Source organism: Eptatretus burgeri, chromosome 7 (genome assembly GCF_056783735.1).
Source record: "Eptatretus burgeri isolate ZD-2024b chromosome 7, Ebu_testis_v1, whole genome shotgun sequence".
Taxonomy (NCBI): domain Eukaryota; kingdom Metazoa; phylum Chordata; class Myxini; order Myxiniformes; family Myxinidae; genus Eptatretus; species Eptatretus burgeri.
The window spans coordinates 8,849,048-8,873,386 of NC_140967.1; the positions used below are offsets into that span (position 1 = coordinate 8,849,048).

Here is a 24,339-nt window from a genome sequence, read left to right on the forward strand (position 1 = left end):
TAATAAGGGAAACGGGATTGCACATTGAAAAGGAGAGAAGGGTGAAGTTTAAAAAATTCACCATTTTTTGTGCATGAAATATGTCGATGCTGCCGACTTGAAACATTTTGCTGCCCACTCGAGATGCTGCCGACTCAAAACAAACCAAATATGTCGATGTTGCTTACTCTAAACAAGTCAACTTGAAACATTCCCACCTCTATATGTCTTACTATCAATACAATACGTAGTACTTATGGTAAATAATAATTTTCTCAAGTTTCTGGCAGAAAATGCTTTTCGTTGCTGCTCTGAATGACCTGCTTCAAAAAATTTAAGTACACTGTTCCGAAGAGAAATACACTGTTGCATTTGATTGTTGTCTGATTTTGTTCTTGTCGATGGTTGTTTGTGTAGTTTTCTCATCGCTGTGTCTTTTGCGTGCCAGTTTGGTTTTGTTGATCTTGTGCGCTCAGCTCGGCTGGTTAGGCCTCCCCATTTAACCCCTTATTTGTACACCCTTTCATCGTTCTTTCCTCCCATTGTCTCTCACCATCCGTACTATTCCCACCATCGTTTGTCCCCTGCTTGCTGTATTTGAGTTTGTTTCCTGCTTGTTCATCCCATGTGTTCTCCTCACCCTTTCCTTGCTCTCACACTTTCCCTCACCCATTCTTCCTCCAAGAGTCCCTCTGTTGTGTCATTCTACCCTGCTGTTTGTGTGTCTCCCACTTTCTACTGCAGTGTTTCTGTTCTTATCCATGTTCTCACTCTTCCATGAGCCTCAAATATTATATATGTGTGTGTGTGTATATATATATATATATATATATATATATATATATATATATATATATATATATATATATATATATATATATATATATGTGTGTGTGTGTGTGTGTGTCTGGAATAAGCGTGGAAATGGCTCCTACGGGTTAATAATGCTTCGTATGGAGCAGTTATTTCCTTAAAATGAATGCCTTGAGTAAGTGTAAAGTAATGAATTGTGTGATTAGATATGCGTCACTTATATGTCTAGTTAGATGACATCCACCCATCCTCATGTCTGTATCTAGAATTGTCAACCATTTTGACCATGTTTTTGGTGTTGTGCCATTTGGAATCTGTAATTTATGTTCTTTTTAGCATTCCGTTCGGCTGGACGTGCTAGCCTGGTGGGAAACACGATCAGACCATTGTAACCGGGCCGTGCTCCTTCAGAGCTCTGGAATGAGAGATGACAGAGGGATCGCTCCGCCCACCCAACTGAAGCAGTGTCCAAGGGTGAGTGAGAGGGGAGGGGCATGAGGCATAATCCATGACGCATGGGCCCGAGGCTATAAAGACGGATGTGCAGACGGGAAGGGAGGAGTTACCTGGAATTGGAATGGGAGAAACTGCGTTCCTCGCCAATCCGATCCTGTCAGAGCCACGTCTCCCCGATCCAACCAGAGCCATGCCTCCCCAATCAACATCTTCACCAGTGCCAAATCAATGCCCTCTAATCTCCTCACAATCCCTGGTGATATCTACGGCAGTAGGTCAGCCCAGTCCGAGCAAGCCGGGACTGGTACTAGAATCTGCGGAAAGCTCCGTGTGGTTTGACAGGACTCTCTTCTGTCTTCTCCTTCCCGCTTTGTCTCTCTTATGTGGTGTGTATGACTGGTCCCGAAGGCTTAGGATAATTAAGGAATCCCAATCGTTAATTTGGTCTGTGGCTGTGTGGTGGGGAAGTGTCTGTGTCGTGGATTGATCGTGGGGAAGTGGTTGTTACAATTTATTTTTTTATGTACTGTTGCTTGTTGTATATTCACCTCCCCGTGACTTTCGTAATTAAACTAACTTGGTCTCAGGGTGAATTCTGTCTGTGGTGGTGCTCCTTTGGTGATTATAATAAAGACCCATTGAGGGACAATTGGCTGCAGTTCTCAACACCGCACACCCAGACTGTGTCACACATCAGACTCGCTCGGCCTAATTAGCATAATACATGCAACGCCTAATCTGTGTAACTCTGGGCTGATTCGGACTTCCAATCCGTTGTTTTGTCTGAATCTGTCTGCAACTTTTTTGAGCTATCGTACAAAATAACGTTTTTGGCTCTATCTCTCAATAGTAAAGATTCACTTTAACAATTCCAGTATCCGGATCCAGATGTTCACCAAAATCGAATCAATTCATCCTAGTCAAACACCCAACCTGTCCACCAAGTTTGTCCTAATCTGTCCATAACTTTTTGTGATATCCTGCTTACAGACAGACAAACAGGGGTGAAAACATAACCTTCGTCCACCTTCAGTGCCAGAAGTAATAAATGTACACACCCGGTATAACGAAAAGCCTTAATACAGGAAATAAATAACGAAAGGTCATGAGCACACAATCATTCACACATTTACAATGGGGAGGTCAGGAGAGGTCTTTGGTGAAGGATACTGGTACTGAGTATCGGAATGACTCCACCGCAAGCAAGTCTTTAAGCCTCAGCATGAACCAGCAAACAGGCGATGCATCCAGTAGGGTGAGAAAAATGGAGAGACAGAACGGCAAGAGCTTTTCGGGTGACCAGATAGATGTGCCGTATGTAGGGAGCGGAGAATATGGATCCAAAACGAGGTGAAAACCCGCAGATGCTAGAGCCCTGGAAAGGCTGCCAGATGAGACAGAGAGACAGACAGACAGACAGAGACAGAGAGAACAGCACATCCACAGTATATTTTATACTCTCCCTGCATAGCCGTGCCCCGTGCCTCTTCAACGTTCTTTGCTCAAGGCTCGGCTGGCTAGTCAGGGAGTAGGTCCCCACCGTCGGGGTGACACCACGGTACTCGCTGTCATCACCGGCTCCGCCCATCCCAATCATGTGACAGCTTCCAGTTTACCAATGGTGACGCGCCCTCTGAAGTTCTTCTAATGCCGCTGCAGCATGGAGACCTCTTACCAAAAGTTCGGGCCCTGGGAGTGGGGGGAGGGGAGATAATCAGCCCAAACGCGTATTGCTGTCATCAGTTAATTCACCCCTTTTTCTTCTTCCCTCACCTGGCACCTTGCCTGGTTTATAATGATAATAAGACCATTCCTTTCATGCCGTAAAGGTGCATAGGGCTGCTGAGGCAGTTTCATTGGCAAGGAGTACAGTCCTGGATCGGTCGTCACTCCGACATATGTTACCCTGAATGGTTATTACCTTAGTACACTGGTACTCATTTCACCGATCTTGGAAGTATGACAGCCTCAGTCAACCCCACCTGGTGTTAATTCAGCGGAAAACATGGGCGCAAACTCAGGACCCTTAGGTCGCAAACCATTCACCTTAATCGCTAAACCAACACCTGACACCTCACCTGGTTTCTCGAGAGGACAAAACAAGAGAGAAAGAGAGAGAGAGAGAGAGAGAGAGAGAGAGAGAGAGAGAGAGAGAGAGAGAGAGAGAGAGAGAGAGACAGAGAGAGAGAGAGAGACAGACAGAGACAGAGAGAGCGACGCTTTCCTACCCAATGCCTATTTCAACACCACCCTTCATAAGGCAGACAGAATAACAAAACAACTTCTTATGGGTCCCTGTCCCTGTGACAGAAGAATGGTCTAATCGACTTGAACACACAGACCACAGATCACCGAACTTGTCATCTACCTAATACGTACCCCCTCCATCGTAACAATATACTGTATTTGAGGATTCTTAAACCACTATTTGAGGAAACACCCTGCATTTATTTTCTCATTGATACCAGGAAATGGAGATGTAAACTATTCATGTAAAGTTATTCTGGAAAGCCAAATGAATGCCATGGTGTATTTAAATACACTGACGTATCAGTTGTAATGTATCCTGTACTTGTACTTTGATGACGATGATGTATTAATGTACCTGTCATGCTAATTATCATGCTGAAATTTTGTGAACAGTTTGAAAATCGTAACAAACATAGCAAACATCTTGCGTGCCCATTATAACTGCTGGATCTCAATCATTTGAGCATTTTTCGAATGAGCTTGAACAACGCATCATGACATCACGACATTTTGCTACTTTTATGCAGCAGGTACCAAAGGTTTAAATTGCTGAAGATAACATCCCTCAAAATACCATCCAGATCTTGTTCCACTTCATCTTGTCAAAGTAAAAATCCAAGTGTGCCACAGCCAAGTATATTAGATGGAGGTCCCAATATAATATTACAGTCAGCCCTAATTTCACATCTCACAGTTTTGAAAGTTATGAGTTTCACAACCTGGCATCCTGTGCCAAATTCAATCTATCTTTTTACAGTTCTTGCTATCTGCATATGCATATGACCAGACTCATAATTACCAGTCACTGATGATTTATACTGTTTAGCTGGCAAATCTTCCTTAGGGGCAAGAGCTGGGCAGAACCATTAGGCGAAGGAATTCAAGATCGGCTGAGTTTCTATGACAACAAGGCCCACCGATGGCGGCCAGCCTGAAATTACCTGATGGTGGATTTGGGGTGCACGCCAGGTTCACGGTCACCATTTCTCTCCGGGCATCCATCATTAACGCTTGGACTCCCACAGCCAGCATCAAGCGAGACCCCCCCTGCCCAAAGCATTCCAAGCCGCGTGGATCTTCAAACGATCTATGGCGATTTTCTTTAGATTTATATCACGGGCGCCTTCATTTTATAATTCGGAAAAAAGTTTTGCTGAAGAGTATGGTATCTTAGTATCGTAATATCCAACGTCTAAAATCTGGTTTAGGATGATAGGACTAGCAAAGGAATTTATGACAAGTGCCTCTGTGACAAATCAGGCTGACATTGATGAGAAAGCTTTGGCTGGAGTTGTTTCCCCTGTTCATCCTCCCATAGGGATCATTATGCAAAATGCACAATACCAACATGGATTAACCCATTAAAAGCTTGCCAGTGTATGTCAAGGATTTCTGAGTTATATCATTACTTTGAGCTTACATACATCTGACTAGCCCTCTGAGTTCAAAAAAAAGACGTATATATCATCACCGTATGTCAAGTGCTTAGCGCGTACCTGTATCCGTCACAAATCACAACGAGATGATAACTTCGAATGTGAAGACACTGAATAGTTTATGAAGCCCAGATTTGTGACTCTTTAATGCAAAAGCACACAGAAATCTTGATGAAAGGTATGGTAAAGGGAACAGCAGGTGCAGGGCAGCCAGAGGGAAGCACTTTAAAGATAAATCCCTGACGATTACTTCTCTGCACAACAAAAAGACTATCTTGAAAGCTAAACGTCATACAAAGCTAAACAACTGTCCATGATCCCTTGCCACTGCGGGTGGTAAACAATACATTTGCATTGTCATTCAGTCCCTATAAGTGATGCCTCCAGCAAACACCTCACTCAATATCTCCCTCTCTTCCTCTCCAGCCCTTCAAGACGATTACTCGCACGATCCCACTGTTTGAGAAGTTTGGAAAGATGTACTGCTGAGGACAAAGTTTATTGCCCACTGGGATAACCCGAGCCTGAACAGCTGCCCCTCACTCCTTACTTTTTCTCCTTATTTCCCCTTGTAGATCTAACTTCTGACAAACCCCTCTGATAACGACAACATTAAAATAAAAAAATTGACAATGCATAACTGAGTTTTGTACTGCCTGCTTTCAATGCAAGTTGTGCACGTTTTGTCACTTCAGCAGATGAGAGAGATCTCATCTCATGTAAAAAGCAACATGAAACTGCCAGGGTTGGATGAGTTTGGAGAAATGAAAGAATAAATCAGCCAGGAGTTACGTTCATAGTGTCGCTTACCCTGTCCGATGAATGAGTGTGATTTGTAAGTGACCTATGGCTCCACAGGGACCACAATCTAAGAGCTGTAAGCCACACTTCATCCAAGCGAATACCCATGACAAATAACAGACTGCCTACACTTATCTGAAAGGTGGTGGTGGCTCGCCTGCTGTCTGACCACTGCCATCACTGGCCTGCCGTATTGGAGAAGGTCCATTGAATCCCAATACAATTATGAAGGTTTCTTAGAATCCGTGGCCTGGTGTCGGAGTAAGATAAAATGAAGATGATTGTGTAGAGTTAAAATTGCTGTATTGCCGTCACAAGAAAGTTTTTTTTGTTTTTTTTTAATGTGGGAAAACAAAAACAATTTCGATTATTGACTTTTCATGTCAAGCCAGAAACTTACTGATCACAACTCTTATCCGTCACAAACCATGATTACTGGAGTACGAGATATTGAGGTCACGCACATGACCTTTTCTTTACCCGTACTATCACCACATATCACAAAGACAGGTATTGAGAAAAAAATATCAACCTTGTGCTTCTGCTGAGCTAAGTAAAATCCTTTTATTATCCTTTGTTATAGTTCTTCAACATTTCGGAGAAGGACACACGGCAACAACTTTTAACAGCACAAAAGGAAATGGATCATTTTACCTGCGATTTAGATGCATTATTTATTTTTGAAGAATGAGGTCCACAAGGCTTATTTGTTCATGAAAAGTGATAAAATACATAGTACAGTACCTTTTTAGCCGAAACCAATATTATCCGACAAATTATTAAATGAAGCATTTCGATTGGGATGAAAGTGAAAGAGCATGATTTTTCAATTGTTATCTATTTATTGATGGGTTATGGGAGGGGTGGGGCAGTGGAGATGAGACCACTTCACCTGTAACAGTGAAGGAGGAGGAGGAGAAGGAGGGTGGACTGCACATATTGACATTAAAATCAGTGTTATATATTACAAATTTGGGAATATTTGCCCAAAGGTGATCAGTCCATCCGCTTACCTGCCAAAGCAATCTTGTGGCAAGGAGTACACTGGGTGTTTTGCCATTGCCTTCGCAGCAATAGTAAGGGCAGGATTTTTGAGTTTGGCCAAGGTGCTGGAACACATTGGCCAACTCTCATCTGCAGCTCTATTCTTTAACCTCAGATTTCTATATCTTCGTCCCTGGACTCTTCATGCCATTGCCTTATTTCTGCTAGCCAACCCTTCACACCTTCTAACCACATCCCTCCACTAAGTGCTAACTTAACTTTGACACCTGCTAACTAGGATGGTCTGTGCAAGTTATATTTACAATTCCCTCGAAAAAATATCTTTCCTCTCTTCCTTAGTTGGGACTACAATTACTGATACCATCCCTGTTTATCCCTCACCCAACCAAAACTGGGAAAAGGTCATCATCTCATTGATTAAATCATCGCTGCTATGTCACAATCCGCCAGGAAAACCTTCGCTCTCGAACATAGAAATCTGCTCGTTCTACACAAACTCGTCAAACCCTATGTTAAAGTGCACAACTCTTGTTCCTTGATCATCAATCAAACTAAACGTGTGTAACCTCAAGCCCCTCTGGAAGCCATATTTTTGGTCTGTAGCCAAATTCATCAGTTGAAACTTCTGTGAATCTCTCCCATCTCTCAACAATTCTGATATCTTTATTTCTTATCCCCAAAAATCTAAGGCAGATGCCTTTCACACTTATGTTTGTTTTTTTTTACTCCAACTTTACTTTTGATAATTCTGGAAAAATTTTCCCACCCATCTCAAAAAAAAAACCAGAATCATGCCCTTGTATCTTTATTAACCAGAATATTCTGACAAATACTTCTTAATGTAGGTCCCCAAAAAACTAATTAACAAGGCAAATGATCTCAATTGCCTCCCTACCATTGTTCTGACCAAGTACCATATGTCCAAGAACTCATTTCTGTTCTTACTCATCTGTACAAACAGTCCCACTTTTCAGACATCTTCCCCTCACATTCAAAACATGCAAATACCTTCGTTCTGCCTCAGACAGTTTATCAATCCAAATACAAGCTTTTTAATTGCAACAGCGTTCGCTCACGCTGTTGGATCTGGGATTACCGCAGCTGCTGGCACCAGACTGGCCCTCCAATGGATCCTTGCACATGGATTTTAGATGCACCCATCCCGATAGCACCCATCCCATGTCCCGCCTCCTCAGTTTTTTGCAGGGCACACATGGTGCACCATCAACCCCTTCTGCTGAAACTACCTAAATCTAGAATCGCTGCTCACCTACACTCATTCGTTCTTGTTTATTTTTCCTGCCTGTGGAACAAACGTTCACATTCTCTTCAATCTCATTCTTCCCTCCTGGTCTTCAAGATAGCTGTTCACCATGATCTCAGACCGTCCCCAATCCATGATCTTTTCTACCCTCATTAACATCCCCCCCCCTCCCCTTCCCCAACCACCACATCCAATTCTTCAAAATTTCCAGTTTCCCTCCTGAGAGTTTCCTGCTGTATTTTTCTTGTGCACATCATGCATCATCTTGTCCACCCTATGCATCCTCTCCTGTCCCTCATTCCTCCCCACACCCTTTGTTTGTCTAAGTCGGCCTCTATTTTGGCCATCAAGTCTACTGTTGGTGTTACACACCTCTCTCAACTGTTATTTTTGTCCTGTTGTGTCCTGATCCTTTCAGTTTAGCTCTCCCACAAGCCTCGACGATGTACACAAAAAAAAATCCATGTCATCCAACTAGCACCTGATTGCATTAACTTTAATTCCTTCCAACATTGTGGAATCTGTTATCATAGTAAGATAGCAATTTGGTCTCTGTCTGTCTGTCTGACCGCAATACATTCGGTCATTACTTTTTCCATCTTAACCAAACTTGACAGAACTACGGGCCACACGATGGAGGTTGTCGCACCATCATTTGCCCCCCCACTCCCCAAGGGGGTTTTCCGCCTGAAGCAAAATCCGTGTTAAGATATATAGATAGCTTGCTGTGGTCTTTTTCCAAGGCTGCTTCTATTAACAAGAGTACGAACCATTATGATAATATTGTTATTACAAAACAATATTAATACTAATAATATCTGTCTGCTTGTTTGTCAGTTTATTTTTCTGTTTGTGTGCAGGATATCTCAAAAAGTTGTGGATGGATCCGGATTAAATTTGGTGGGCAGGTTGGGTGTTTGACAAGAACGAACTGATTAGATTTTGGTGAAGATCCGAATCCGGATCTGATAAAAAAAATTTTTAAGTGATTCTTAACCATTGAGAGTTGGTACTAAACTGATATACAGTATAGCGCGATAACTCACAAAGTTGTGGACGGATTCGGACTAAACTTGGTGAGCACGTTGGGTGTGTGACGAGGAAGAATTGATTCAATTTTGGTCAAGATCCAAGTCCGGATCCGATAATTTTTTAAGTGATTCTTCATCATTGAGAGATAGGGCTAAACTAATATATAACACAATATCTCAAAAATTGCGCACTCATTAGGATGAAACTTGGTGGACCAGTTGAGTGTGTGACCACAACAAATTGATTCGGTTTAGTGAAGATCCAAATCCGGATCTGGATACGACAATTATTTAACTTTTTCAGATGATTCTTCACCATTGAGAGATCGGGCCAAAAATGATATATAGCATGGTATTTCAAAAATGTATTGGGCCCGATATGTTCTCGTGGATCAGGCGTTACGTGGCAGAGATATGCGCTCCACCGAGTGCCCTTCTAGTTTTTAACATGAAATAAACGAAGTCGAGAAACAAAGGACATACGGTGGGTTAGAGAGGTTCGTCTTCTTTATTTTGGTTCCACTATCGGCTCGAGCGTGCATTAAAGCAAACTTATTTTTATATACGGTTTGTTATCTTGGTTGTCTTTATTGGTTTCTCGTCTTCAAAAGATACCAGTAAATAAAAAATTATTTTCCCTTTCTTTTGCCAAATGGAGTCAAACAAGTTGGGTTATAGGGTTTCTTCGTCTTCATTTGGGACTTGTAGGGGACATGTATTGCAAAGCAATTCTCACTCTTATTGTAAATGCCACACATGATTTAAATGGAAAAGCTACAATCAATTTGCATCAGCCATGTCCTGCAGATAGAGATTCAACTGGTTAGACTGTTGTGAACATTGTTGCAAGAAAATCTTTACATCCATTGCCTGTGGTCACCGTACAAGCATCCACTCTATTTGGCCACCATCTCCAACAAGATTTCTGACACGATCTGCAAAAATTAAGTCTGTTATGGTGCAAGACCCAAGCATTTAGTCAAGCGTGGAGATGAAGTCCAGATTCAGTTTTTCGCAACAGTGGTGAACTTGCTATATTTCCAATTGGATTAACACTACTGGAACTATCGTACATGGAACACCTTACCCCACGAAGTCTTGAGAAACAAGGACATGGACGGGGTCTGTGAGCGACAAATTTGATTGGTCGTGATGACGTAAAATGCCATAATATTTTGTCCAAGTACTGCTTCGCAGAAGGGTTTTTAAAAGTGCCAGAAAGGCAATTTGTGTTCTTCAGCGTTCAAGTATATAATTGAAATGAAATAAAATAAAGATTTTAAAGGTTGTAGAGAAAAAAATCTCGGAAGTGAACCACCATTGATGCAGCTTCTTTGACATCACCTTCTTTAACACGCTACATTAGTTCTTCATGCCTGTTCTATGTGTCCTTTATGACATCCTTAAAAATAGTAAGTTTCCTGTTTGGAATGATTTTCAATTTTGTTTGACTGCCAGACAGACACACAGACAAAATGAACCAAACCTTTAACCCCACTTTTTTTCTTCACACGCGTGGGGTAATTACATGTGCATGGCACCTGTTATTTAGCGGTTGGGTAAATGAAATGGATCTCCCACATAATTCTTCAACTGGAACTGCAGCAATTATGGAAGCAACAGATGCTGTATGAGTATAAATGAATGCTGCATGAAAGATCACTTGTTTAAAAACAATGTTATTTGGTAAAGTAAGCACATTAATCAAAGACTATGACATGGAGAAGTGGATAATCCCAAGACTGAGTCAGCCAATTGCTGGGCATGTTGGAACCGATTCTGCTCATTATACACAGAGAATCACAAGCATTAACGACCATCGTACCTTGAGTTTGTAGAAATAGCACAAGTAATGTAACGAAGCCAAAATCATCATTTTTCTTACTCGACTGTATCCTGGTGCAGTTATCACGTGTCGTCCTGCTCGTGGACCTAATATAGACTTAATTACCATTGCACTCAACAGGCACTTGCATACACATGGAAATTAGAAGATGGGAGGAGAAGCAAGTGAGCGTACTGAAAGAGGTAAGAAGATTCCAAGCTGAAAACCAGGAGGAGTGGGAATGAGGAAGGTGAGATCAATTGGTGTGAAGGAGGGGTGAGGATGTTAGAAGTAAAAGAAAGTGTGAAGCAAGACAAGAATGATTAGAACTGGAACATAGTGAGACCATCACCTGTAATTCCTCTTAAAATGTGCAGATCCTTACATGAAGCTGGGCCATATCGTTTGTCAGTTTCTTGAAGGAAATTAACTAAAGAAATCGTGGATCATTTTCAGTGGCAATCTCCTAAAACCAGACAAACGGTGTTAACATTATGAGAGTGGTGCCTTAGTTCAACAAGTCAGTTCTTTATTAATTCTGCACAAGACTGTGAACAGAGCACATCTGTTGAGACTGACTCTATACATTGTGATTTTTGCCTCTTTTCTGAAACAAATGGAAAGCAAACTGAGTACAAATGTCATGGTAAACCCATCCTGGGCACATCGACAAAAATATTGTTACCGACGTCGCCTCTGGATAACTCCAAAATAGTCTCGATGCCAAACAGCCATTTCAGGGCAAAGCGTGCTTTAGCGTTATTATGAAGTTTTTTTTGGTTGATTCATCATCTCTGAGCTATCCTGAATCTGAATCAGCCGGGTGCCCCAGACTCGCACCCTTGAGGAATTTTTTTTAGAGGCGAAAAACAAAATGGCCACCACCGACTTTCGATAAATTCTGTTTTGGGCTAAATCTTCACTTCTAATGAACTTACACACACAATTTTGGTGTCTACTACGATGTTTTCATGGTCAAGGAATCCGACAATGATAAAATTGAAGGTGTATATGTAAGACCTGTCTCATATTTTCAAGATGACCACCATTTTAAGATGAAAAATGGCTATTTTGCAGTTCCACTGATCACTTCGAGAAAGAAATTGAATTTGATGAACCCTCAAATATTAATACTACGTACAATAATAGTTAATGACAGCTGAAGTAACTTACTTGCAACGATCAATCAATTGATGATTATATTGGAATACGATTTTTACACAAATATATCCGGATACGTGTGGATAGTTGACTATGACTTTGGGTTATGTCTTAAAGAAAGTATGTACATGTATATGATTTTGAAATTACCTTTTATTTTTTGGCAAACAAATATTAACTTTGTTTAGGATGCAATCAATGTTCTACATTATCTTCAATCTTCGTCATCGTCTTCGTGATTAACAGCTGCTGCCCTTGTCTGTTCGTCACAACAGTCTGATCCAGCATTACAACTGCAAATCATCGAACATGACATCTGTGCTACCACACAACCACACCTCCCGGTGGAACATGGCCGGCTGGTGGAGCATCCACACTGATCAGCTGCAGAATGGTGACTGGTGCAGCAGACACATCAGGTGGAAGTGTGGTTGGACACAATGTCGCACCGTCCTCACCTTCTTGCCATCCATACTTGATGGGATCCAAGTTCGGAGGGTCTGACTGAGTGGCCGATTTCCATATAATGACTTGGTGATGAGCGCGATGTACATGTTGAACAAAGGCATCATGCGATGGGGGCAACGATTTCAATTTCGGAGCAGAGGTAATCTTGGAGTTGGCCATCTTAGATGTCCACAACTGATACCGGTGTGTGGACATATCACCTTCGACTTTGGAACCATAACAGGCAGCAATGAATGTAGTTGCCTCAGATATCATATTTTCCTCATCTGCGTCCAGCTAACCAAGTAAGGTGGGATGATGTCCGCCCATTAGCACCTTCAGCGCTGTGGCCTTTCCAATGCCAAACAAATATGACACAGTATCGCATCCGGTCAAAGCATGTACAGCAGGCAGATATTTGGCGATGCTTTTGTGTTTCAGTGCTGTTTGGCGAATGTTTATGTTCGCCCTCCCAGCACACGGACTCTCTATGCTGACATCCACAGTCATCTTTTCCTCGAGGTAGAAATGAATCAACAGGACAAGACATCTGTATCGTCGCAGACCACTTTGATGTGTGAGTCACCACTGACACCTGACACAATTCTAATTAAGTGATGGATGATGATGACATCTGCTTCTTCATGGTGTGTTTTCAGATCCTGTCCCTGGAGAGTGGAATTGTTCTATACTTGTACTGGTGTAGGATCTTTTCCGGTGATCACCAGTTTGGTCTGGTTGTCCACAATGTGGGTCATCATATACTGACAGATCAAATCGATCAGTTGTACTTTGTTGTCGGCTACATTTAGGACCACTTTTTGCACTGGAAGTGTTGTGTGTAAGTTGAGTTGATGTTTTTGACTTGAATCATGACCTGCGCGACTGGATCTCGTCATTTGTTTCGTGCTGATTTTGATGTACCTGTCGAAAATCAGGTATATGTCACGACACTCCAGGTGGTATTTGATGGTTCCCATGAAGTTGATCACATAATCCTCAACTGTACCATTTGTGGGCCAATGTACAGTCCATAACATGGCGCATCCATCGATGATGACAGCATCTGGAACACCTTGGATTCGACTTGATTGCTCAACTTGGAGTTTCGTCTTCAGGATTGCTTTCGACTGAGCCCGCATCACACTGCTTTCATCAAACAAGGAGGCTGGGACAGGAGACAGTTCATAAGAGAGGACATCCTTGATATCAATATCCCTGTATTGTTGGAGACGTATGACTCGGGTGTACATCAATTCGGTATCATATACTGGCCTTCCATCCAGCTTGATGCTCTCTTTGGTCGAAGTCATCAGGGTCACTTTCTTGGTTAGTGTCTTGTTGAAGCTTGTTGGCCATCCAGATTCAAATTCCACCATCTATTGTCATCCAATCTTGAGAGAATCATCAACGTTTACCTTGTCTGTCGCATGAAACATAGTAGTAGACACCAAAATTGTGTGTAAGTGCATTAGAAGTGAAGATATAGCCCAAAACAGAATTTATTGAAAGTTGGTGGTGGCCATTTTGTTTTTCGCCTCTGAAAAAAATTCCTCAAGGGTGCGAGTCTGGGGCACCCGGCTGATTCTGATTCAGGATAGCTCAGAGATGATGAATCATCCAAAAAACTTCATAATGATGCCACAACATGCTTTTTCACATTTCCGCTGGACTAAAAGGAGCGGCGTGTCTTCAAGAGACCATGGACGCCATCTGCAACACTTGCGCCCAAGGTCGGTTTCCCATGCCGGTGAGTTGAGCGAGGCAGATGGTGAACCTTACCCATGACTATGTGGTGGTTAATTAATTGGCCGAGCGAAACATTGCCGTGTGCCACATTATGTGGGCTGTCATTACAATTACAACCTTGGTACAATCGCCCCGAGAATGACATTTCAGATCAACCACAAGGAAGATAAATTGGGACATATTCAACAACTGCATGAATTAATTGCAGCAGCGAAAGGGCAAGAAATGACTGGAGAAATGATGAAGAGAAAAAAAGGTGGGAGAAATTAGACGCAGCATCACAAGCAATTTAAGCACATATACAAACACATATACATTTTCCCTTACCATTACGCAAATATACCCGCCCCAGAAAAGTTGGAACAATAACTTGACACAAAATACGCAACTGGATCCAATACACCGGAAGAATGACAGAGTTTGCGTCGGGGGTAGAGAATGTGGAGGTTGAGGGTAGAGAAAGAATGAGGACGAGGACACGCCCCAGCAAACCTGTGATCGCTCTCGCACAAGCGACTGTTACCATGGCCCAGTGCCTGAATCCGCTTCTAATGCCTCCTCTACCCCTTTCATCGGCAGTGTTCCAATGTTTGGGAACACTGCTGCAGCCCTATCTGACCCACGTGATGCTCTGTGGGGCTTTGGAGGACTCGTCCGCCCGGCGTGAGGGGTGTTAGCATTTTGGGAAGGCAGCATGGAACTATTCTTGTGTCGAGGATGGTGCGCCGGACCATGTCGTTTCAAAGCCACGGAGCAAATGGGTGGGAAATTTGATGAGGAAGAAGAAGCGTTGTGGTCCGAGGGAGCATATGTGTGGAAATGCATGTGTGCGTGTGTGTGTGGGAATGAGAAAGGTGTGGGGTGTAAAAGGAAAGTGAAAAGATGTGAAACTCTGTTCTTTGGACTCGAACTGCGAGCAGGGAAATCTCGTGGGAAGCGGCTCTCTGACTTCTTGTTCTGAGGTTTCCTTCTTTTATCATTCTGCAGTCCGTCGATCAAACTTGCGAGAAGACTCCAGCATCTTCTGCCCCCGTGTTGATTGCCCTGCGATCATGACTGTGTGACCTTGGTTGTTGTGTTATTGAGTGAACGGGTTTGCGTGTTGGCTTTGTAATGGAAGAGAATGGTGTCAATGAAAGAAATAGAAAATGGATGAGATTGATAGATAGAGATAGATAGATGGGGGAATGGGGGGAAGGTGCAGACCCTTCTGCTTACATGCACAATGCGTATCTATCACCTGAATACAATTGATTTAATTTCTAAACAGAATACTATGACATCACTGGGCTACTTTTTATGTGTGTTTGTGTGTGTTTTTACTCTCTCGGGGGTGCAGAATGTCCACCCGAGTCTCAACCGTCCCAATGTCATATTACCCACGATTGGTGAGGCTTATAACAGTTACACCTTTTTCCTTTCCATCCTCCAATTCTAACCCCCGAAGATGTTTCAGACCATCCGTGTCAAAGCACAATGACTTGAAGCAGCTATCAAGGCTGTTCATCATCATGATCTTGTTTCAGGATGGCTAATCAGGACATATTGTAATAATCAAAAGTTTCAAATTGAGACCTTACACTTGCAGAATGTATCATCTCCTGTATGTTGTTGTTTTAAGGGAGAGTTGTCTGTCAGGTCAGGTTCGATCTGTGACCTGCTACAGGTACCATGTAAACCTGTACTAACCTGTTCCATGGTCGGGTTGTCGGCGACTAAACCGTCTCCCCCACCAGGTTTTCTGGTGAGGAGGGTGTTTGGATATGGACACCCAGCAGGATTAAAAACAAAACCTGTCAAAGGGCGGAGGAGCTCCTTGTGAGCCAACGGCCATCCATATCTAGTGCCCAACTGTGTCTGCGGACGTCCTCCTGCAGTTGGGTCACTTCTTATTAGGAGGTTGGTGGCAGGATTTGCACTCCAGCCACCGTAAAACCCTTCATTCCGCAAAACGCAAAAACGCAAAAAAATCTGAAAACCCACTCCGTGGGAGTACCTCCTGTGCAGCTTCCCTTCGCAGGGCAGCTCACCGGATGACGGGATTGGGGCAAAGCCTTCGGGACCCCCAATCTTTGATAAGAAGGGAAACCACGGGGTAACATCCCTGGGTCAGATTGCGGGAGAGTGTGTCGGAGTGGTGCTGAGGTGTCGTCCACCAGACGGCGGTCTCCTTGGGTTAACCTGAGGCGGTCCTTCGGGTGGGTGCCTGGAATGTCCTATCTCTAAGAGAGGATGATCACCTGTCTCTGTTATCATCTGAGCTCGAGCGTTTGGACATCGGGATTGCAGCTCTCTCTGAGGTTCGGAGACCAGATTGCGGCGAGATAATGGTGGGTGGTTACACCTACTATTGGTCTGGTCGCTCTGATGGTTACCATACCCAAGGAGTTGCTGTAGCTGTGTCCAATAAGCTGACCCCAATGATGATTGAGGTAACACCGGTCAACGAGCGTATTATGAGATTAAGGATTCGTCACTCCTTAGGTGTCATTTCCCTGGTCTCTGTTTATGCTCCGACTGAGGCGAGTGATCTCACCGTGAAGGATGCATTCTACGCCACACTCGAGTCTGTGGTTGATCAGTGCCCCAGACGAGATACACTTCTAGTCTTGGGGGATTTCAATGCATCGACTGGAACTGATAGGGACGGTTATGAGGTGTGTGTTGGTCCCCATGGGTCAGGAACTATGAACCAGAATAGCACTAAGTTCCTTGACTTTGCAAGAAGTCATGGACTTAGGGTGGCTGGTTCATTGTTTCAGCGCCCACAAGCTCATCGCTGGACTTGGTATTCCAACGCTGGCGGTGTGGCAAAGGAGATTGACCATGTCCTCATTGACGGTCGTTGGAGGATGATCCAGAACTGCAGGGTCTACCGGAGTGCTCAGTTCCTCAATACTGACCACAGGCTTGTTGTAGCAACTCTAAAGCTGCACCTTAAATCCTGGAGAATGGTACCATCCCAGCCTAGGCTGGATGTTGCCAAGCTCAGGGATGAGAGAGTAGCTGAGGAGTTTGCGAACAGGCTGAGTGGACACTTGGGGGGTCTGAGTGCTTTGGGGGGTCCTGAAGAGTTGTGGAGCGCCTTCAAGACCACCGTCCTTGATGTTGCCGGTGGATGCCTTGGAGCTCACCGCAGGGCAAAGAAGAATTTTGTCTCTCAAGGGACACTGGATACCATTGACGAGAGTCGCAGGGCCAGGCTGAATGGCAGAGCTGAGCTGTTCACGGAGCTGAGGCGTAAAACTGTACGTGCACTGAGGGTGGACAAGGAGGCCTATGTGCGAGGAATCTGTGAGGGGGTAGAGCATCACCTGTGGACAGGTGATTCTCGTCCCGCTTACAGGGGAATTCGCGCATTACGTTCATCCAAGCCCATCCCTCGGAGAACTGTAGTTCGAGCAGAGAGTGGTAGGCTCTTGACAGAGGAGTCTGAAGTGAAGGCCCGCTGGGCCGGTTACTTTGAGCGGTTGTACCAGGCTGATCCCCCAACTGTCGAGTTGGACGTCAAGGGTGTTACAATCCCTGTTGCTGACCCTCGAATCAACTGTGGTCCACCTATGCTTGTGGAAACATGGGCTGCGGTGAACCAGTTGAAACGGGGCAAAGCTCCAGGGATCTGTGGCATCCATGCCGAACTTCTCAAGGCTGGTGGAAATGCTGCACTCGTGTCGTTGCATGCAGTTTTGTGCTCTGCCTGGAACACAGGCATCATCCCAACTGACTGGAAGAGGGGCCTTGTTGTCCCTCTCTGGAAAGGGAAGGGTGATCGCCAAGACTGCAACAACTACTGAGGGGTGACGCTGCTCTCAGTGCCGGGCAAGGTCTTTGCTCGGATAATTCTCGATAGGGTTCGCCACCATCTGCTTGAGCACCAGCGTCCAGAGCAGTCAGGCTTTACACCAAAGAGGTCAACGATTGAACGTATCCTTGCCCTTCGTGTCCTCACCGAACGCAGACGAGAGTTTCGGCAGGGGCTGCTTGCAGCCTATGTTGATCTCTGTAAAGCGTTCGATTCAGTGAATCGGGATGTCCTCTGGAGGATTCTTGGTCTTCGTGGGGTGCCACCAAAACTGATCGATCTGATGTCTGAACTCTACTCTGGTACTGAGAGTGCTGTGAAGTGTGGTGGTACCATCTCTGACTTATTTCCAGTTGTTACTGGAGTTCGTCAGGGATGTGTACTTGCCCCCACACTTTTCAGCACTTGTATGGACTGGATTCTAGGGAGGATGTCAGAGAGATCAAGTTGCGGTGCGTCATTTGGGAATGTCAAGATCTCGGACCTTGACTTTGCAGATGATGCAGTCATCTTTGCGGAGACTTTAGACATCCTCTTGGGGGCCCTCGAGGTGCTGAATGAGGAGTTGGAGCCGTTGGGATTACGGGTTTCTTGGGTCAAAACTAAGATCCAGGCTTTCGGTGACATCTTGGATGCTGCTGTCATGTCTGTGTCTGTTTGTGGTGTGGATGTTGAGGTCGTGGAGAGATTCACTTACCTTGGCAGTGATATTCATGTCTCTGCTGGCTGCGAGTCAGAGGTCAATAGACGTCTGGGTCGGGCCTGGGGAGTCATGGATTCACTGGATCATGGGGTGTGACGCTGCCGGTACCTGTGCGGGAGGACGAAAGTCCGAGTCTTCAGGTCCTTGGTACTTCCAGTCTTGCTCTATGGGTGCGAGACTTGGACTCTGACCAAGGATCTGAGATGGAGACTTAATTCCTTTGGTACCAGGTCTCTTCGGAGAATCCTTGGCTATCGCTGGTCGGATTTTGTGTCCAACGAGCGGTTGCTGAGAGAGACTCGGATGAGATTTGTTACCTGCATAGTCCGTGAGCGTCAGTTGCGGCTGTATGGACATGTGGCTCGTTTTCCTGACTCTGATCCTGCTCACCAGATTCTCTCAGCGAGGGAGTCTCATGAGTGGAGGAGGCCAGTGGGTTGACCACGTGCCTCATGGTTGCAACAGGTTGACCATCATCTCAAGGAGATGGGGATGGGCCTGGCATCTGCCTGGGGGATGGCCAGACGGAGGCCCCTGGAGTACCGGCGGAAAGTGGACGCAGCGACGTGCTGTTCTGGCACATGCTCCCATACCTGACCTGACCTAAGGGAGAAGGTGCAAAATTAATCCATAAAAGTAGAGAGACTCGAGGCCTACATGCATCCTCAAGCATCGCTTACAATTCATCAAGAGGTACGACAACACGGGGAATGTCGGGCATTGTATCATTTGAAAAGTGACATTAACAACATGATGAACATTGAAGTCACTATTTGAATTGTCGACATTCGACAAAGTGGACAGACATGAAATTAATTCTATATTATGACCTGATGTTGATGCAGCCTACCAGGTTAATATTTGGACGGGGGTGCTTGATGAACAAAAAACAATCAAGGTACATATAGACCGAGACACTTGATTGTTTTTACAGTTTTCATGACTTGGCTCACAAAACCTCAGGCTGGAATCTCACAATCTGTAACTACGAGTGGAACCCTGGCCAGCCGGTTCGTGAAAGACTAGGTCCAAAAACTTTCAATGAACGACCAACCGCATAAAGAGGTGGGAAAAATTTGGCCTTTTGAAATAATTGTTTTGTGGTGGTTAATTACAATGTCAAGCTCTTCTTGTTTGTCCCTTCTTTGACTACTGTTGCCTCCACAACCTTTCATGTAGCCTTTTGAGCTCTGTCTTGAACCTCAAATCATGAATTGTTAAGGAAATACATGGCGATACATTTCACATTGCATCGAAGACTCTTCTGCGGATTAACTAAGCACACTTTTTATTTCCGGTGCATAACACGTAGTAAGAATCTGAAATAACCTTAACCAACCTTTGGGCTTTCTGCATGCCGAAGTGTTGTCCTAGACTGGTTTGTACAATGAGATTCTCAAATTGTTAAGCTCTTCGACATCAGGTGCTTTCTGTACTGCCATCCCATTTGTCAGATATACTGGTTATTTTTTGAGCAAAAACCAGACATATTTACAATATGACTTGCTGTAAGCAACCGAAAGCCAAATTGTGTTTTTGACTTACGGAAATACGAAGCAGTAAATCTACAAATTGAACGAAGAAATGATGGCTCGAGAGAGAAGATACAAGTAATATCCTTGTTAGCTGTGGATATCCAAAATTACATTTTTTTTGTTTCCCCGGTGGATCACATCACATCAAGCATGTCTCTTGGGGTCAAAGGGACTAAGGAAAATGTCCTGACTCTCAGAATAGATTCTGAGTTATTTCAGGGTTTTTGGCCACAAGGTCATGGCATTATCATTTTCGCAGGCCTTATTGCATCTTTTATTTATCTGCTTAGTTATTTTGTCGTCATGCTACATGGTGCACAATGGGAGATTCTGCATCACCATGCATGGCTTTGAAAACTGCTTCTGTTCTCTCAAGCCTAACTCAATGTCCTATTTTAATTTGGTAAACAAAAGGACACACAATACCACTTGAAAGTAAATGAAACAGGCACAACGTGTTTAACAAGAGCTGTACCTTAACAATGATTTCTCAGTGCCGTATAGAGATTCCCCATGGAGTGATTTAGCAAATGATTGCAGCACAAGAATCTTAAGTTATACAGCAGAGCTTGATATACAATCTGCCCTTGTCAGATGTAAATTTATTGGCTTTCATTATGGTTAAAACTAAGGCCTACATTATTATGTCCTTTAACATTTTAAAAATGGGCCTTAAATGGGGAACTTGCTGTGGCTCAATGATTGCCGTCACTTCTCAAAAAAATATTGAGTCTTCACTCTCTGGTTTTGACCACAAGGTCATGGCATTATCATTAGACTGCAGGTGCCATACAGTAAGTAGTGCAGTACCAAAGTACCAACCTTTGGTATTGTACTTTCGTAACATTTGGTACTTTACTTTGTTAACCTTTGGTACTGTACTTTAGTAACCTTTGGTACTGTATCTTAGTAACCTTTGGTACTGTACTTTGTTAACCGTTGGTACTGTACTTTAGTAACCTTGGTACACTATCTTAGTAACCTTTGGTACTGTACTTTAGTAACCTCTGGTACTGTATCTTAGTAACCTTTGGTACTGTATCTTAGTAATCTTTGGTACTGTACTTTAGTAACCTTTGGTACTGTATTTTAGTAACATTTGGTACTGTATCTTAGTAACCTTTGGTCCTGTATCGTAGTAACCTTTGGTACTGTATCTTAGTAACCTTTGGTACTGTACTTTAGTAACCTTTTGCACTGTATCTTAGTAACCTTTCGTACTGTACTTTAGTAACCTTTGGTACTGTACTTTAGTAATCTTTGGTACTGTATCTTAGTAACATTTGGTACTGTACTTTAGTAACCTTTGGTACTGTATTTTGCGAACATTTGGTACTGTACTTTAGTAACCTTTGGTACTGTATCTTAGTAACCTTTGATGCTGTATTTTGCTAACATTTGGTACTGTACTTTGTTAACCTTTGGTACTCTATTTTAGTAACCTTTGGTATTGTACTTTGTTAACCTTTGGTACTGTATTTTAGGAACATTTGGTACTGTACTTTGTTAACCATTGGTACTGTGCTTTGGTACTGTACTTTAGTAACCTTTGGTACTGTACTTTGTTAACCTTTGGTACTGTATTTTAGTAACCTTTGGTATTGTACTTTGTTAACCTTTGGTACTGTATTTTAGGAACATTTGGTAGTGCACTTTGTTAACCTTTGGTACTGTGCTTTGGTACTGTACTTTCTTAAGCTTTAGTACTGTACTTTGGTACTGTACTTTGTTAACCTTTGGCACTGTACTTTGTTAACCTTTGGTACTGTACTTTATTAACCTTTGGTACTGTGCTTTGGTACTGTACTTTGGTACTGTGCTTTGTTAACCTTTGGTACTGTACTTTGTTAACCTTTGGTACTGTGCTTTGGTGCTGTACTTTGGTACTGTACTTTGTTAACCTTTGGTACTGTACTTTGGTAACCTTTTGTACTGTACTTTGGTAACCTTTTGTACTGTACTTTGGTAACCTTTAGCACTGTACTTTTGGTAACCTTTGGTACTGTACTTTGTTAACCTTTGGTGCTGTACTTTGTTAACCTTTGGTACTGTAATTTGTTAATCTTTGGTAGTGTACTTTGTGAACCTTTAGTACTTTATTACTATACTTTGTTAACCTTTGGTATTGTACTTTGTTAACCTTTAGTACTGTACTTTGTTAACCTTTGGTGCTGTACTTTGTTAACCTTTGGTACTGTAATTTGTTAACCTTTGGTACTGTAATTTGTTAACCTTTAGTACTTTATTACTATACTTTGTTAACCTTTGGTACTTTGGTACTGTACTTTGTCAACCTTTGGTACTGTACAGGGTGGCCTGAAAGTCACTTTAGCCCTGCTAAATTTCTCGCACCTCCCCCACTGTGGGGTGCAAGGAGAACGATAGAGTGCATGCAGATACAATGACAAATTATCGTAACCTCTATATTAAAATATTTTAACAACGAATGCGTTACCGGAGGGGTAAAGCGACTTTCAGGCCACTTTGTATCCTGGAACGGCCTCCGTGCCCCAATTCTTGAACAAAGAATGCTCCAGGCAGTTTAACTAACACTTGCAGAGGTTTAAATCACTTTTTCTTTGTTAAAAACACTCCAAGTGTGACGGTAAAAACCGTGCATTCTCCACAGACAATCACACGTCCGCCAAATAGGGAAGAGCTGATTTCACCCTGGGGCAGTGGAGATGACGCCACACATGGGTGGAGCATGGATAGACGTTTTACATACAAACTTGGTTACATCACACTCTGTACTTTGGTAACCTGATTCATGACCATGTTGTGCAACCTGTGTTCATAAAGCTTCATTACCTTTTTCATTGGCTCACTTTGAGGTTTTTGCTCCAAATAAACTCGTATTTACAGACAAGAATTTACAGACTCGTATGTCTTTCAATCCAGACAAATCTCACACTCTCACTATGTCTCTTCGAAAGGACCGTTTACAAAACCCCCCCATCCACTTTCTCAACAATCCTCTGGAAGAAGTCTTTTCTTTCAAGCTTCTGGGTCTCACTATCTGCCATGACCTTTCCTGGGAAAGTCACATTTCCAACCTTGCCTCAAAAGCCAGTCGCCGACTGGGAATCCTCCGTCGTGCAAAGTCCTTCCTCGGCCCTCTTGAGCTCCTGACCACTTACAAAGCTTTTGTCCGTAGCCTGATGGAGTACTGCTCTCCCCTCTGGGCTGGTGCTCCTGCCTCCCACCTTTCTCGACTTCACGCTGTCGAAACCAGGGCTTTTAAGATCATTGGCATCTCCCGCAATGAAGCTGAGTCTTTGGGCCTCTCACTCAATCACCGCAGGTTGGTCGGTGGTCTTTCTGTCTTCTACCGACTCCTCTCCAGCCTTGCCCCCCTGCTCTCTCTGCGATTTGTCCCAACCACATTTCCACAGGGCGCTCAAGGTCCGCCAACAACCCCCTTCTGGTAAAACTACCAAAATCACGAATCACTGCTCATCTTCACTCTTTCATTCCTCTTTTTCCCGCCTTTGGAATAAACTTCCTCACTCTATTCTTTCCCATTCTTCCCTTCAGGCTTTCAAAACAGCTGTTCACCACCACCTCTTATCTTCCCCCATCCAAATCCTCGATCTTTTCTACCCCCGATAATCCACCCAAGCCCACTTCCTTCAATTCTCCTGCTTTCCTTCCTGAAAGTCCCTTTAATGTCCATCTTCCCCTCGCCATGTTCCCCGTCCCATCCCCATCCCTCTCCCTTCCACAGTTCACCTGTGTCTGTTCCCCAATGTTTTGTCCCTTCCACTCCCGCCCCTCTTGTCTCATGCCTCCTTGCTGTGAGTTGTGTGTTAGCTCTCATACGAGCCTCGACCAAGGTATACAAAAAAAAAAAAAAAAAAAAAAAAAAAAATGCCTCAGGATACATGACACTTGACCTCAAGATGTTTGTATTCCTCACAAATATGGAATCGAATACATTAAGGAATAGGCTGGAACTTTTCCCTGGATTATTCAAGTCTTTTGTAAGAGTAGGCTACATGTCTCATTTTGGAGACGAGTTGAAGGATGATAAAATCATTTGGTTTTGTAATCAAACCACCATGATGTCCACCTGATAGATA

The 24,339-nt window shown here is 43.5% G+C and overlaps 1 protein-coding gene across 1 annotated transcript in view; it reads left to right on the forward strand.

The window, feature by feature from the left end:
• The window catches only part of SPATA17 (spermatogenesis associated 17), a 72,419-nt gene extending 66,714 nt beyond the window's left edge, over positions 1 to 5,705 (forward strand). Inside the window, exon 10 of the mRNA XM_085887370.1 lies at positions 5,361 to 5,705. Coding sequence (XP_085743496.1) covers positions 5,361 to 5,423 — 63 coding nt within the window. The 3' untranslated portion in view covers positions 5,424 to 5,705. The remainder of the gene's footprint in view (positions 1 to 5,360) is intronic.
• Positions 5,706 to 24,339: the final 18,634 nt, after the last annotated feature.